At 31.5% G+C, this 16,816-nt stretch overlaps 1 protein-coding gene across 2 annotated transcripts; it reads right to left on the bottom strand.

Annotated features, from left to right (window-relative positions):
• Positions 1-6,157: 6,157 nt before the first annotated feature.
• LOC119670447 lies at positions 6,158-7,628 on the bottom strand. Of its 2 annotated transcripts, none has more exons than XM_038080707.1 (3): positions 7,404-7,628; positions 7,172-7,267; positions 6,158-7,092 (listed from the first exon to the last, which is right to left on the bottom strand). In XM_038080707.1, exons 1-3 carry the CDS (start codon positions 7,473-7,475, stop codon positions 6,403-6,405), a joined length of 858 nt encoding a protein of 285 aa, XP_037936635.1. In that variant the 5' UTR covers positions 7,476-7,628; the 3' UTR covers positions 6,158-6,402. The 2 variants fall into 2 exon arrangements, with proteins under 2 accessions (XP_037936635.1, XP_037936636.1); XM_038080708.1 differs by having other exon boundaries at positions 6,158-7,089.
• Between the last annotated feature and the right edge of the window lie 9,188 nt (positions 7,629-16,816).

The raw sequence follows: 16,816 nt of genomic DNA, 5'->3' as shown, positions 1-16,816 counted from the left end.
TAATTAAACTAATTTATTTGATTAGTACCTACGATTGTGTCTGTATATCAATTACTTTTTCCGGTGGATCCATTTAGTTGCAATATTAATTGGATTTCAATTCTATTTACGATCTTTCTCTATCCACCAAATAGATTATTTGGTGCCATTTAAATAAGTTATATTCAATATAAGCAATACATATATCCTCTTTTTGTATTATATAGCTCCAATAATTGTCTAAACATTTCAACTTTCCTATATTTGCAGATTGTTTTCGTATATTTTGTTTAAGGTCGAGGTAGAGACAACATGTGATACCTATATAACATGTTGTTGCCGGTTCAGATTAGGCTTGCAAATGTTTCACATGATTCGATAAGTATATGAAAATGTAACCTTAAGTTCATTGATTTCAAAATACATTTTTTTGAATCCTTATGTATTCATACGACTTTCTGATCATATTTTCTATTTACTGTTAACACATTTTCTATTTACTGTTAACAATAAAGTTTCTGATATTTGACATTGTTGATATCAACCAAATCAGATATTATTCCCAAAATGTAACACGGTTTTACACACATGAACTCCTTCTTCTTATAGATACTTTCATATGCAGATTTGAAATTAAGTTACAGTAAAGATTGCTATATTCTCTTCTACTGCTTTTTATAAGATCTGACATAAAACAAATATTTGGTATATTCAGGATCTGTCTGGGTAAAAAACCACATGATGTAAAGCTAGTACATCATATCAATCTATGATAATTCCACAAGTACTAGGTCTACAAAATACAAGTGTAAGTGTAAGGACCCATTTTGACCATATGAGTTCAATATCTTCAAGTGTCGATATAACTTCATTTGTCTCTGGCAACTTTCAGTATAAAAATTCATTTAAGTAATAATAAAAAATATATTATATACCTATACCTATATTGTATATATTGATTTCAGTGGTTTTTTAGCATGTGATTCGTTATTGTTTTGTTTCTTTTATGAAATGATCTATATAACCCATATTCTTTAAAATTTTGTCTGACATGCCAGTACAGTCTACACATTAATAATTTTCAAGCTATGTACGAAATCGGGTTAGGATTTTAAATTTTTTGCGAAATGTTTCCTTCTTTGGGTAGATACATATCGTTTAAATATTGTTAGTTTGTTCTTTATAACATATTATATATGTTATATTGTGTTTAATACTTCATCAAAATACAGATTTTAATGAAAAATAAAAAAGTGAATAGCAATCATTCATTGTTGTACATGTAATTTCATAACATCAAATTATTTTAAGTACATCATACTGGAATCCACATGTAATTTCATTTTTCAAATTATAATTTTAATCTCATTGTCTATTGATACCGGACTCAAACACCTCAAACACATCAGACAACTGTAATATCAATTGTGCACTTGTTAAAATTGCTGCCATAACTTATAAAGTGGTTAATTCAAGGTCTCAGTGCAGTCTGTGAAGTCATGGATGTGAGTATGCACAATGCACAAATGCACACGTTAACATTTCTTGAACTGGCACACGTGCGCTACAATTGAACCCGGCTGTCCAGTGCGATTGTAGGTGCCACACCTGCGTTGACTCCGAAAAGTGATACTCAGAAAAGCTGCAAGCTAATGACTTCTTTCAAATTCATTTCTTAAAAGCATATCCACAGACAATGGATATCATTTGAGCATTTGCCGTTGGTATTGGACTTGAAAAATTTATGATTTTTTTTTGATTATTTATGGATAATTTGTTGTTTCATTACGATGGATTTTTGGAAACTATTTTAGAGATAAAATCTGGTTGATCTATATAAAGATGTTTAGTTGGAACAAATTGCTGTCAAATTTTAAGTTACTGAAAACTTGTAAAAAAAAATATCTATTGCGACTGAAGTGCACACAACTCCATTTCTTTAACAATACTGACATTGCAGTCAGCGATCTAACAAATTTTATGCCCATCGCGAGTTAGTATTTTAACCAAAGACTAACTCTGATTTATTTCTCACATATTACGATTGAAAACGAAATGGAGGAAGAGATGTGGGCCACTATGTCAATGACATGTTATAAAATATTTTTTTAATCAACTTAATGAGATAAACTGACTATGTATATCAGGAATATTTTGAAAAGCTACTATGTATTGAGTAAAACGTTCCACATGTACTTTGTCAGAGTCCGGTTTGGTTTCATCTACAAATGTCTGACCTACGTTATACAGATATTATTTAAAATACATTTAAATATTATTAAACCAAAACAACTATTTTCAAATTTTCGATGTATTCGGCTTTAGTAAGTAAGCAAGTTCTAAGACGACTCACAGAAAAGTTGCAGACTGCACGATTTTGAATCTGTACAATCTTTATCTATTCGCCAAAGGGGTTTTCTGCGTTGATAATCGGTAAATTTAGTGCTTAACTTTACCTGAAAAATACATTTTCCCAAGAAGTAGCGCATACATCCATCTGGTAGTTATACTAGTATAGACCATTGTGGGTACGGAATAAATTATTGTGAGTAAAAGCCACGGTTCAGAAATTTCAGTAGAAAGCGACAAATAACGATGACGAATAATACTCGTAGTCGCTGAGATTGTGATAAAAGGTAGTGCTTGACTTCTTGTGACCATTCGGAAGTCTATGTATTGTTATTTATTTAATAAACACGATCAGTTCATTTGTTTATGTTACGGTTTCGAACCGAATATTTTTTAGTTTGATTCAAGTAAAAAAATATACTGGTTCGGTTTCAATTTTTACTTTTGCAAAAATATTGGTTTATTTCCAAATGAAAATGTTTGTATTTATATTATATATATTTTTTATCCATTCTTTTAGAATGAGTAACATATTTATTCAATAAAAAGGAAAAACTTTCGCGGTTATGAATAGAAACAACTGAGGTGGTATAACCCGAAAGGTTTTTGCGGCTCGGTTTCGATTTTCGCTTCGACAAAAATCTCCTGCTTTTCGGTTTACACTTTGATTTCTGAATCAAGTACTGGTTCAGAAATTGTTCAATTAAAAAAATTTTTCTTATCATTGAATGTGAATTTGGTAATTATCCGCACAACAGCTCCCGTTGTTCTATCGATTCTAGTTTTTTTCTTAACAACCGTGAAAAAATTTCATTTGAGAAACTCAAGGCTTAACGGTTTAGTGTATTTGTTGTATGGTTGTCTTCCACTATGAAACGGTTTATTCCCAATATATCCTTAAATCCTCGGAAAACCTTCTGCAGCAAATTTAGTTTTCTTCTGACTATTACAATTTTAAGAATTCTGCCAGTTGGATTCTAATGTTCCATGGCTCGAGGCATGAACTATTTATTCACATTAAGGCTTTCGGGGGCTTTAAAAACAGCAGTTTGTGTTTTTTTGAAATTTTCTGACAGCACACTACTACGTTTAAATTTATTTAAGAATGAATGTTAAGAACGAAAAACTAAGATGCAAATGATCCGTACTCATGTAAAAAATAAAATCAGTTAATTGAATGCAATATATGGACTCAGGGCTGCTGTCGGTTTAATAGTTTTACCAGTTGGAAATCTATTGGTGTTCGATTAGGCCTTCCTGCATGTACAGTGAATTCTATTGTTAATGTAGGTGAAGGATATTGAAACTCTAGTATAGCCGAAGTTAACTAATACAGACAATGATTTTCACTAAAATTGAATTTTAATTCATAAATTTCTAATTATTATTTAGATTTCATTGTTTATTATTATTTATTATTATGTATTATTATTATTTATTTATTTATTCTATTTATTTTTAGGTATCCAAAAGAGATAAAAATTTAAATGAAAATTTATATGTTAGGAATAGTATTATAGATGTATATAAAGTCAATGTATAATCAACATGCAGTCTACTTGCACATAACTCCATATGATATATTTTAATATATTTCTAATATATAATTGAATTACAGTAGACGCCAATTCAATTTCTTGACGAATCTTACGTTAATCTCGGTTTTTTTTATTTTGAAATATTAAATACGAATTAAAAATGCTTTCAAACGTTTAAGGATGAGCTGAAGTAAATATTTCGCTTGTTGGGAATAATGTTGCCGAGTAACATGGAAACCCTTTTTAGGCAATCACGTTCGGGCATAAAAATAGTAGACCGACATCAAATTTTGGTATCATAAATTCCTTTTCAATTCAGCGACTCAGAGTGCTCTTAAGCTGAACAAGAATTCGCACTGTTGCGATCCGTTTTTGTGATGTTCACGTGTTGCGCTGAATCGCCGCGATCTGGAGTGTTGACGTTTCGATCAAAGCATTCGCTATGTATCGATATGTAAATTGCAAACAGAAGACCTCACATCGAGAGTAGCCCAGTAGATGTACACAGTACGAGGTATACGGTTGCAGAAATTGGTTTTGCCTGTTTGCTTTATAAACGATCTCAACTCACTGTCAAAAGCTGACTTAATTGTGGCATTGATGGATGAATTACACGACGAATGAACTGCTTTTATTATTTTTCGACTGCAGTGAGTAAAGAGTATGGAAGCTTGGTTATTGTTAAAAACAAAACAGCACTTTTTATCCCTGTTTTTATTGGGGCTTTGTTTTTATACTCGCAGATATCTTGTCCAATAACACTTTTGGAATCGAAGAAATCGAATGTGAAAATGTTCAGTTGAAAACAGTTTTTATGATTTAAAATTTTTATTGTGAATAAACTTCAATTGCAGACCCATCGTTTATTCATGCCTTTTAAATTTAAATAAAAATTGAGGAAATGTATCTACAACCAAATGGAGTGGGTAAATAAATCAAGTGTACAACAGGCTTACTCGGCATTTCCAGCTGTTACAGCGTACGTTATTTGATACACATGAATGGTTGCCCTTCGTTAGATTTCGTGTGCCATTGACAGTTTCCAAATCAAGATTTTGAAAGAGTCTTTAGAATAGTCACTGATTCCGTACACGAGTAAGTCCACACCTTCATTGTTTCAAAATGCCTAATATGTACTTATTGCCATAATTACTGAAATTTAATTCCAGGAGCCATTTACTGACACTAAAGCGTTTGAGTTTTGTTAACTTAATCTTAAAGTTTTTCTGTTTATTCTGGAAATTGATGAGCTTGTAACTCTTCAGTGCTTTAGTGCAACATCTGTACAAGTCATTTAAATTTATAAGCACTTTTTTGGATTCCTCCATTTGCCTTGCCAAAGCTTGTTAGCCATCCCTGCGATTTCGCTGGAGTTGCCTGTCAGAATCAACAAATTCAAATAATTTGCAGTAAGTGGGATTAGACGCTCGACGCGATTCAGCGCAGGCTTCGCAGTGACCTATTTCGACTTCAGTTGGCATTTGGCGCTTGGGTGACTGCTAATTTGCACTTTAAATGTGGTTTTTATTTCGTTTTCATTTTCATCTCTGACTATTTTAACACTGTTTCGTTTAATTTTCAACTCATGACACATAGAGGAGTGGCGGAGAAAACACCAGAAGAAACCATTAACAAGTTTTCGGTTATAGATACATTGTTTCTATGCTTAAGTTATGTTACTTTCTATTAAAAACTGTCCACCAAATTTATTTTTCGAACTGTAACTGAACTGTATTGGATTTGTATTGAATCTGATTATTTGGCCGCTCAAACTACATTCAAACTATTGATGTTGAGATACTGATTTTAATTTCTGATGTACAATATCACAACATCAAAACCATTACAAATGGAACCAATCTGTTTGTTATAAATCGATTATAATTTAATTATTTAAAAAATCAGAACCGCTTTCACCAAATCGGTGATCATCACCTGACACAAGATCATCACAAGATCATAATAATTAAACTAGTGCGACAACATTCAATGAGTCGAAGCACCTAAAATCGTCGGGGGGCCTTTTAGATGGCATCGTAAATATTTTGACAGTTTTTCGGACATTTCTAGTCTTTGTTTTGATACATAATATTTTACAGACTCGATGAGTTAAAAATGCAAATCAATGATTTTATAAAACTGCGGGAGAACCAAAATATTATACATCAAAATTTTATTCAATTTCGAATTATATACGAAGTAATCGGAGTGGGAAACTCAAATAAAAATTTTAATAAAATAATTTGAAAAATAATATATGCAAATTATTAAAAATTAATTAAAATTTTCTGTGGTTACGAATAATTTTCGTTACGGAAACTAAATATCGTAAAATTTACAATATATAATAAAGTGATACTTGATTTCCGTTTGACATATAATCATCTATTTTTAATTATTTATTCATTATATGTTCTCTAACTTTAAATTTAATAACATATAATTTTGTATTACGTAACATTTGGCACTTACACGCTTTCAATAGACAATAGATGTATAACATTACTAGGCGTACGTATAGACATTTGCAGGTATATTAAAACTCTTTTATGATAAAATCAAGGTTTAATCTTGCGGAGTACTGTTCGGTGACCTTTTCAATTTCTCCAGCAGTAAGCATTAAATAATTAGCTTCTTTGACGAAGAAAGCTTTTGGATGTTGAGGTTCCCGCAGTGGTTTTACAGAAAGAATCACACTTTTGGAGTACAGCAAGTTCTTGCTGTAAACTGTCATTATAAGATGAACCGGTTTAGCAGTTTCAGGACCAGTTAACCAGAAAACCAACAATTCTTTGCCCTTATGGTTTGAGTTTTCAAATTTATTTCTCAATTCACGCCTAGAAATCCATTCTTTCCACGAAGTGCTGCAGCACATTATTAAAATGGGCATGTGATTTTTGTATTGCATATACATTGGTGGAAGAAAAGCGTTCTGCGCACATAAGCCACGTATGCCAGGAAGAGTTTTCCGATCATTCTCAGCCAAACCCGCATACATAATGCAACCAAGACAAATGCTTTTGTTAAATTCAATTTTGCCGACATCTATTTCTATAATAGTACGCTGCTTGTTATAGATCTCTTTGCATTGAACTCCCTTCATCCATAAATCACTAGTGTGATCCACCAGACAATGTGAAAGAATGCAATTTACACCTAACACTTGTCTGCAAGAAGCAATTGGACAATGGTAGGGCCAATGAGATATGCTTTTCATTTTAAACTGCTTAAAGAAAGTAAATGTTTAAAGAAAGTTTTAAAGTAACATTTGAATAGAAATAATAAGTAAATTTAAACATATTTACCTTCATATTAGTATATTCAGCGTCATCTGTAGCTTCATTGAAAGCACCATCCAGAATTTCAACAGGCTTGGGCCCCACTTTATCTACTTGCAACTCCTAAAGAATACAAGAAATTATCAAAATGTAGCATTCCAAGCTCCTTTAATAGACTTTAATACACATGTAAGTGCTTTCAGAAATAAAATACATACAAAAAGACTATCCGAATATTACAGAGAAGTATTTAACTAACCTTTTCCAGATTTTCATTTTTAGCCACATCGCGGCAATTTTGGGGAGCTGGGTTCAGCATTGTAAGTACCATAAAAATCCCGTCTGTATTTGACGATTGCTACTAGCGGGAATCCAAACAAACATTAGACCTTGAGATAGCCACTTAAAATTTTTAAAGTTAACTTTTGATAATTTTCACAATAGAACTTAACCAAAACATTTACATCAACAAATTATTTTTTTAAAAAATGTTTTCGTCATAAAATTTATTCGGTTTAAAAATCATATGGCCAACTGCAATACATTTCCTTTAATTATTTAGGAAGAAAATACAAGTTTCGATATGTCAGTTTTTTGTGCGGGGTAGTCACAATAAATAAATTAAACGAAGCGATCTAAGTCACTTTATTTTTTGCCAGCCGGGAGCTTAGTTTTACCATTAAACTTTATATTGAAGAACTGCAATAGGTGTTATTTCAAGATTTTATAAAATCGTATCAACACAGATTTTAATCCAGTGATGAATATTATATGTTTATACAAGGGCTGCCATATATATTTCTAGCCTAATAATGAAAATGCGAATATTTATCATCAAAAATTGTTTTATTGTTTTTCGAAGTATTCTCCAGCCTGATTTATACACTTTTGCATGCGCTCAAACCCATTGTCGAAGCACCTTTTTACTCTGACTGAGACACCTCCAATACATGGTTTTTGAACGCTTTAGCATCTTCTGGCGACGAAAATCGTTGACCACGCATTTTTTTCTTGATGTGCGGGTCAACGAGAATAAAAAGAAGTCATTGGGTGCCAAGTCAGGGCTGTACGGCGGATGACCTATCAATTCGACGTTTTGGCCTTCAGGCAAACAAATTGTGGTGTGCCACTCAAGTGACCGTCCTTCGTTGCTCAAGCGGAACAGTCGCCACATGACCAGTTTTGCCGAAGAAACAGGCTACCATTTCCTTTGTAGTGCTTCTTCCACGAACAACATTCATTGGATTTGGCTCGTCTTCGAAGACCCACACGGTCGATTGTTGTTTTGTTTCGGGCTCATACGCATAGATCCATAATTCGTCTTGTGACGATTTTATAAACGTCTTTTGAAGCACCGCCAACGTATTCTTTCAACATTTCTTTGCATCAATCAACACGAGCCTTTCTTTACGCGAATGTCAAATTGTGCGGGATCCAAGGAGAATGAACCTCTTTTACGGCCAAGGGGTTAATGCAATATTGAATGTATGCTGGTGGGAGAAATGCCCTAGGATGCCTCTATCTCACGGTATGTCACATGAAGATATTGCATTATCAGTTCACGTACGGCATCAATGTTCTCTGGCACACCGTCCGTTTTTGGACGACCTTCACGGAATTCGGGTTGAGCGAGCGTCGGCCACGATTGAATTCTTTAAATCAGTTTTTCACAGTGCTATAGGATAGTGCTTCATCGCCTTACAAAGACTTGAGTTCATCAATGCAATCTTGTCGTGATAATCCACGTCGAAATCTGTGAAAAATGATCGGAAAATGTTCACGTGTTAATTCCATTTTTTAGCCGAGATGAATTTTTCAAGTCTCTGTAAATAAAACAATTCACAATTAAATGACAACACGTTCTGAGTGATGTTATGCTAAAAAATGTCAACATTTCCAATGGAAATTTCAGATTGCAGCTGGCAACACTTAGTGTTGCCTAGACCAGAAATATATATGTAGCAGCCCTCGTACTATAAAAGTTATTACATTTGGAAGACTCGTTAGGATTGTGGGCTAAGTATATATTCTTTGGTTTAAGCATGTGTTAGTCTATTAACCTGAAGGGTTTTAAAATTTTTAACCTGTTTTTTAGTTTAGTGGCTTTAGTGTTTTAAATGGTTTAAGATCCTGTGATTAATAATTCTCATTAATCCTAATATTGAACAAAGCATATTGATAATCCATATCGTATTAGTCGTTTGCAGGCACTTATTTTATAATTAATCGAAACTTTGAATTTTAATAATGTTATTATAATTGTTGCGGTGAAGTGGTAAAGTGAGTTTCTGTGGGTATTCCATCAGGCAGAGCAACCCATTTCAGTGTCAAATAATTATTTATGATTCATTAAATATAAGATTTATTTCCAAGATCACTGATGATGGGTAGTTGGCAATACTCGAAACAGCTGTGTGGTCAGTCAAAAATTCAATTAATTAAAATAATATACCAAAGAATTTTTGTTGTTGTAGTTCACTACTTTTCGAAAACCTCTTCATCAGAATTTAATTTAATTGTTAAGAGTTAAAGTTCTTTATTCACAACTATAATACTGGTGCTGTTTCATTGTGGTATTGAAAATGATTGTTTCAAAGATTATTTTATTTGTGCTAAATAATCAGCTTTAAAGTGAAACTAGAATTTCAAAAAAATTATATAAAAATTGTGATAAACTAATCTCAACAATAATATGAAAACCGATTAGTACAAGTATAATTAAGTGATATATATATACAGTAGTTTTTAATGCATTTACAAAATGACAAATTTAAATTAACTTTTCTATTCTATTGATTAGATTGAAAGATATCAATTAAAAATTTTTTAAAAACATATTCATATGTTGACATTATAGGACTTTACAATTAAAAAAAATCACTAATAATTTTTTCTCAAACTTGTATTTATTATCGCATCTGTCAGTTCTTAGTTGCAATTATCATAAAGTGATATTAACGGATTTGTGCCAGTCCATTGAAAGTTGTCATTATTTGATTTAAACAATGCATTGCAGAAGTCGCCATCGTAAGCAAAAAAATTTCTTGGAATTGCAAAATTTGTGTTTTTGGTTCTTTCAACTTCTCCTCAAGCTCAGGTGCTTTTAGTTTCGGAAGATAATCAAGTCGTCTTTTATTTTTTCATCTGATCAGTTTTATTTTTGTGTGTGCTTAAGCATAGTTTGAACGAAATGTAAGACGAATGAATCACTAATTCATTTGCAACATTTAAGCAAACAAAACTTTAAAGGCAAGATTGTGTATCTGCTCCATTTTGTTGGATTAAAAATTGTTCATATTTAGGATTTAAAAAAATTATGGTAAATATAAAAACGACATGTAAAGTACTTCATAACTTTAATTTGTGATTTGTCCGAAAATTAAAATAGAGCAATTTACTTCAGCACTGAGTCGGTCTTGTAAAAGGTCATTCCTTATAAAGAACATATATACATAAAATTCAGAGCGCTACTATTATAACAATTAATTATTATTGACTTGAAATTTTAAAAAACTTTAAGTGACTTTACTGAAATCTTCTATGTTTTTGATACTACGCACAGTGTGATCTTTGGCCACTATTACGACCTAAAATCTAAAAGATACTCTTCGGTTTTTCTTCCGGTTTCATTCTTATTTCATCTAATCTAGAAATGTATTATTTTACAGAAACACATCGATTTTTATATTTATTTTTCAACTGAAACTTTTCACATTTATTCTAACCATGCCATGAGTTTGGTGAATTATTTTTTTTTCAAAGCTTCATCCAATGTTGTAATAGGACAACTAAATTTACTATTCTTTCTTTATGTAACATATTTCAATACAAACATTAGGAGTGTTTAAAGAAGTAGATTTGTAGAATCTATATCGTTAAGTTACATGACTCTTAAACATTTATCAAAAGTTAGAAAAAATTTCATAAGTTTCTGAGAAATTATTGCAAAGCTCTTTACAAGTCCCATGATACTTGGACTACAGTCGCGTAGACATCCTGGGTTAGATTATGTGATTTACTGTAGAGAAAAAAATTTGATAATTTAAATAAAATATCAGCATAACTTTTATATAAAATATCACAAGTTTCTGATGATATCACAAACTGCTGCATTTGGAATCTTCCGAATATTTCACTCCCTAAGAACTGTAAATACTGAGAAACTGGAATAATAGTAATTTCACCCACAACAAGTTTGTGGCCAGTTTTATAGAAAATCGTGCCAATAAACATTGTTAGAGTGGCTTATTTATAATCCTTATTATCAGGCTATCTCTCATGCATGGTTGTGAGATCGTTTTGTTGACTCCATCACCAACTACATGAAGTTTAGAACATCTTAGTAAATCAAGAAAATAGATGGGCACTTCAACAATTCTTTAGTCTCGCTTAAAATAACTCACGGGACGAGGGAAAGACTATCCGATATCTGCACTGTTATATAAACAGTATAAATATAAAAAACCGTACATAGCCAGGTTTTTCGAGTGCCAAGGAAGATGTAAAGGTGCTAACTGTAACTAACTTTATAGTTCAACAACAATTCAATTTATTTATTTAGAATTTGAATAAGTTTGTAACAATTTCATTTTATCAAATTTTATTAATGAATATTTCCGAGCAGGAAAATAACATAGTGCACATTTAAAAATCATTAATAAAACATTATATTATGTATTTTATGTAAGGTATTGTGTTATATCGCTTTTTGTACTTGTTTTAGTTTCGAAAAATATTTATTGGAGTTCATCCATTAATAAACATGTTTGTGATAACAACCCTTGAGACTTATTCCCGAAGGACGACTACACGAAACTTCCTGCTACAACTAACACATATGTGAATCTCAAGCAGGAAGGTTATAATTTGCAGGGAGCGCTTATACGTGAATGTCGGTGGTACCAGGGGTGTTTTATGAATATTTCTTTACTTCAAACAAGCCACAAATTTGCCATTATTGATTTTAATTTCGCTCGGTGCACATGTCTGTGCCACTGTCAGTTAAGTTGGTTTGTTAGGCAATACTTTTGACAATTGAATGAATTGCATGCAATCAAATCGACCTGCAAGGAACAAAAAGATACTTATGCATAGGCAAGCCATCGTGTACGTATTACAAATTGAGTTATATTCTAAGGAACCAAGAATTATTTCCCCTTTGCTTCCCTTTTTAGGCTGTGCGAATAGTCAAGCATGTCAGCAGTGCGGTTCATTATTCCTGCATTCGCCGGCGTCCGGTTTAGTTCGTGACTTGTGCGCCACTAGGAAGCGTGCTACCAATTTGTCAGCATTCATTGATTACTTGCCAGCCTGCTATCCATCCTTTCCCGTACCGGCTGCTTTATTATTTTAAGGTTCCTTTACAGTGTTTACTTTTTAACCAAATTTAGACGTAATTAAATGAAAACTGTTTACATTTGGCAAACGTTCAAGGCGGAGTCATGCTTTCATTTAGCACAAATGCGTTCGATTAAGCCAAACCCCACCTGAAGCCCAGACCCTCTCAACTCGTTCGATTGTGTTTGCTTTGCGATAGCTTCGAGGTAGTTATAGTTACTCAAAACAACAATTTACCACAAATGAAAATATATTTCACAATATTTCAATTTGAAACAGGCAGGTTTCTCAGGTATGCGATATTGGTTTTGAATATTACAAAAACATTCAAAACAAAAACAATTGAATACTGCCAAATTGAAATTTAGAGGATGGAGTACGAAGTCCTGATGCTATTGTTCGCGTATGTAATATAACTCTCACTAAGGATTTAAAATTTAATAGCAAAAAACTATGACAAATATCAATTGGGTTCTCTTTAGTTAATACGACTTTATTGTTTATTTCTTGTATAATTTTTTCATTTTTTTTTACAGGTACTTATTGGAACACATCGCGGAATCTAATTTTTACTTTCCTGTACCAAGGTGTTTTATTTTGTTAATTATTGATTAATGTAAGGTATTAACAGTAATAAACAAAGAACAACAACTTTTAATTAATTTATTGAAATTTAGCTAACCATACAAAGCTCTTTAAAGTGTTGCCAAGTACTAGTGATTATTGATTAGTGATTTTAGGAAATATTCGAATTTTTTTTAAATTAATTTATAGTCCGTATAAAACTTGTTGGATTGCAAGTGCCAGGCTTAGAACTCAAGTTGATTAATTTGTTTAGATCTAGTTCTATATTATTTATTTTACATCGTCTAAATATTTTTATTTGGCCTAAAATGTTCTTTGCAGTGAATTTTATTGCATATTCGGAAACCTGGATACAAATATTTTATAATCTCAATGCATAACGCAAGATTTGTGTTATTAATTTATATATTAAATCTATTTTCCAGACTAAATTGAAATGCGTTTCCGTATGATTGATTGCTTGATTGTAATTTTAATTTTATTTTATTTTGTTTTTTTTCGTATGTGGGACTTGTAGAAGTGCATGGCAGTTTGCCGTTCTTCAACTATTGCCAGAGTTTTCAAATCTAAATACAGTAAAACCTCCCTCAAACGAAAGCTCATCGTACGACAGCTTTTGTTTTTTTAAGATCAACCAAAGAGGCTGAGCAAAGTTGGTTTAAATAATGAAAAAAAATTTCGTGTAAGCAAAATTTCTAACATAGGAGTTTTGTCCGTTACGGAGGTTCAACTTAATTTAGATAAACCAGGTGTGATTGAAATTTTTGTTTTGTACAATTTATACATTTTATTAACCCGTCTCTTTATCCGGCGTATAGCTGTTTCAAATTCTGTAACTCAGCGTCTATAATAACTAGACTCACGTGAGACCATCTCACTCTTTTACTAACACATATTCTTAGATACTTAGTAAAAATCATGGCAATGATAGATTCTTCCAGATTCTTAATATCATTCTAATCAGTAATGTCAAAAATTTTAATTTTCTCATATGTATTAGCTGTTATCCACTGATTGTGCATTATCGGAATGAATTTTCTGTGAAAATATTTAACAAATGTTAAAGACTCTGTGAAAATTGTTTCTGACTTATGGTTATAAGGTTTTAGTAGAGGTTGATGAAATGCCGCTGTGGGCAGATCATTTAGTAATAGTCTTTACTAAAAATTATTTGTCCTTTTTCATATAGTTGTCTGGTTTGAATATTGTCTTGTTTTATATTTAACAAATATCACAATAGGCTAAAATTATGCTCATCTATTTATGATATAGCGATCATAAAAATTTAACTTCTTGGATAGTGGTGTTCATGTTGGATAGTAGAAGAAATAATTTAGTCCGTTTACTGTTTATAAGTATACAGAAGTGTTTAAAGTCATATCATCAATTACCGATATATCATCAACTAACGTAGACGACTAATAAATTTAAATAATTGTAAGTCAGTAATTCTTACAACCATTATTTTTTTTAATCTAAGATTTCTGTTCCAAATATGAAATCAGTATACAGTCCTTTTCGATTGGTAAGGAGTCATGAAGTTTCATTTATAAATTATTTCCGTTGTGAATTGTTTTGAATACATTGTTCTTAATAGTTTTTCAATTTCATATTATGGTATATATTTGCTTAATTTATTTGAATGAAATATAGATATATTCTTACAAAAAAAAATCTCTCATCACTTTTGTGTACTTAATATTGCAATAGATGCCTATGTTACCAAGTGGTCTGATTGTGGTCGCACACGCCTAACCCAGTTTAAGGTTCCCATTTATTATTCGAAATTGCAGTATAAAAAATTTGTGGTCAGACGTAAAAAACTAATAATAAAATTAGGACTGAAGTTGGCTTCCATCAAATTCTTTTGAATTTCTAATATTTGCGGGATTTCATCAAAATTGCATAGACTAATGTGGTCAAAAGCCAGACGCTTCCTAATTTTTTCTTTGAAAATTTTTACTCGTTAATTTGTTCGCACAACTCAAAGCTTTTATTTGCATTTTTGCTGTTTTTTCAAAAGAAAATTTCCACTTTTGTTCAAAATTCCTAGTTTTGTAGTGTCGGACACTATTTTTGTGGTTTTTGTCGATGTTATTTTCAAAGCAACTCGTGAAATTTGTTTGTGTGAAGCTTGCTCCTGGCTCCTAGCTCCTGACTCCAGTGACCTGCACCCATTATCCAACCGTATATGTAACATTCGTTAGTGCAATTTTTAATTGAAAACTATTTTAGATGTGTTAACATTTTTTTTATATCAAACTATTTTATCTACAGTTTTTCATCTAAAACCAAAAACGACTGCAATTTTTATCACAGCGGGTGCAAACATTTCTTGTAATTAGAATTCCCCAGAAATAGTTTTTATTTAATATTTCGAAAACAACAAAAAAGTTCTCTGATCTATGAATGCACTTCAATTTTGATTTTCATTTCATACTGTTTCATACCCTTCATACTGTTACGAATATAGAGTATATTAAGTATGTTAGGATGTTTGTAACTGAGAGCAGGAAACGACAGGGATCATATAAGCTGATGCCTGTATTCGCCTATCCACCTGTGTATCTTAAAAATTAGATATCAGAAACCGATGTTATTCAGTTTTTGAGTTTAGTATTTCTATTTTATTTCTGTGAGTATTTCTGTGAAATCATTTAGACACAATCGATAAATGAATTAAACTCATTGACGATGTCATGCAGTTGTCATACATAATAACTGCTGAATAATGGAAGTAGCCATGGAAGTCAGATAGAATGGTGACTGAAGATATTTTATAATAAAAGTAGAACCCATGGGACCATGGCCTCTCTTAATATGATATATAATGTTGTTAATAATAGTGTTAGTAAATAACAACTCTTGGCACTGATCTCCAGTTGGCATAAGTTTCTCAAACTATAAGAAACATTTTGAGTGAAGTAAAATTTACTGGAATGGTCCTGTTCGATATGGCTAAAGCATTTGATAACGTGTGGTATTATGGAGGGATAGTTAAACTAATAAATTATGATACTTTTCTTCCAACAAAAGATTTTCTTTTGAGGTTCATGAACTAAATTTCGATTTTAAAACTTGAATTTCGAAGAAAGGTTGAGTGTGAAAGGTAGAGCTGTGCTTTAAAAGCAATTAATTTAATCTGAATTATTTTATATGCATTCTATATACATCATGCACATTATATACATCCACAATTAGAAAACTTCAAACTTGTCGGAATATAAAATGTTAAAAACACCACAATGTTATTAAGGAATGAAGACACAAACAAGGACTTGAGAATTCATATTCCGTCAGGGAGATATGATGGGCTTCAAGCTATGCTTCAGTAAATTCACTTGAAAAACTTATCATCATACCTCTATATCTGTTGAGTAATCTAACAGAAATTTTACAGTTTTTATCTTTCTATTCCGTACAATATAATCAATTTTTCATAATTAATAAGTATATTAAATATATATATTCCTAGATAAATATAGGGAACTACTAATAAAACTTTAGTGTTTCTAAAGTACTTTCCCATCAAACTGAATAAAACTTAGTTTACAAATGATATAGTTTGCTTGTAAAAACTCCAAACAATTATTTTAAATGCTAATTATTTAATATATATGCCGATTTCATCAAAGTTGTATACAGCTGTATGAAACTATGTATAAACCTCCTTATCTTCCCAGGTTAGATTAGATTATGCCGGTGATAACTTAACCTAAATGATCTACTTAGAAATATGGTGTCATCGTA

Source organism: Teleopsis dalmanni, chromosome 1, assembly GCF_002237135.1.
Source record: "Teleopsis dalmanni isolate 2A chromosome 1, ASM223713v2, whole genome shotgun sequence".
In the NCBI taxonomy this organism is placed as follows: Eukaryota; Metazoa; Arthropoda; class Insecta; order Diptera; family Diopsidae; genus Teleopsis; species Teleopsis dalmanni.
Note: the sequence above shows the minus strand (reverse complement) of the source record. Positions and strands in the feature narration are given on the sequence as shown.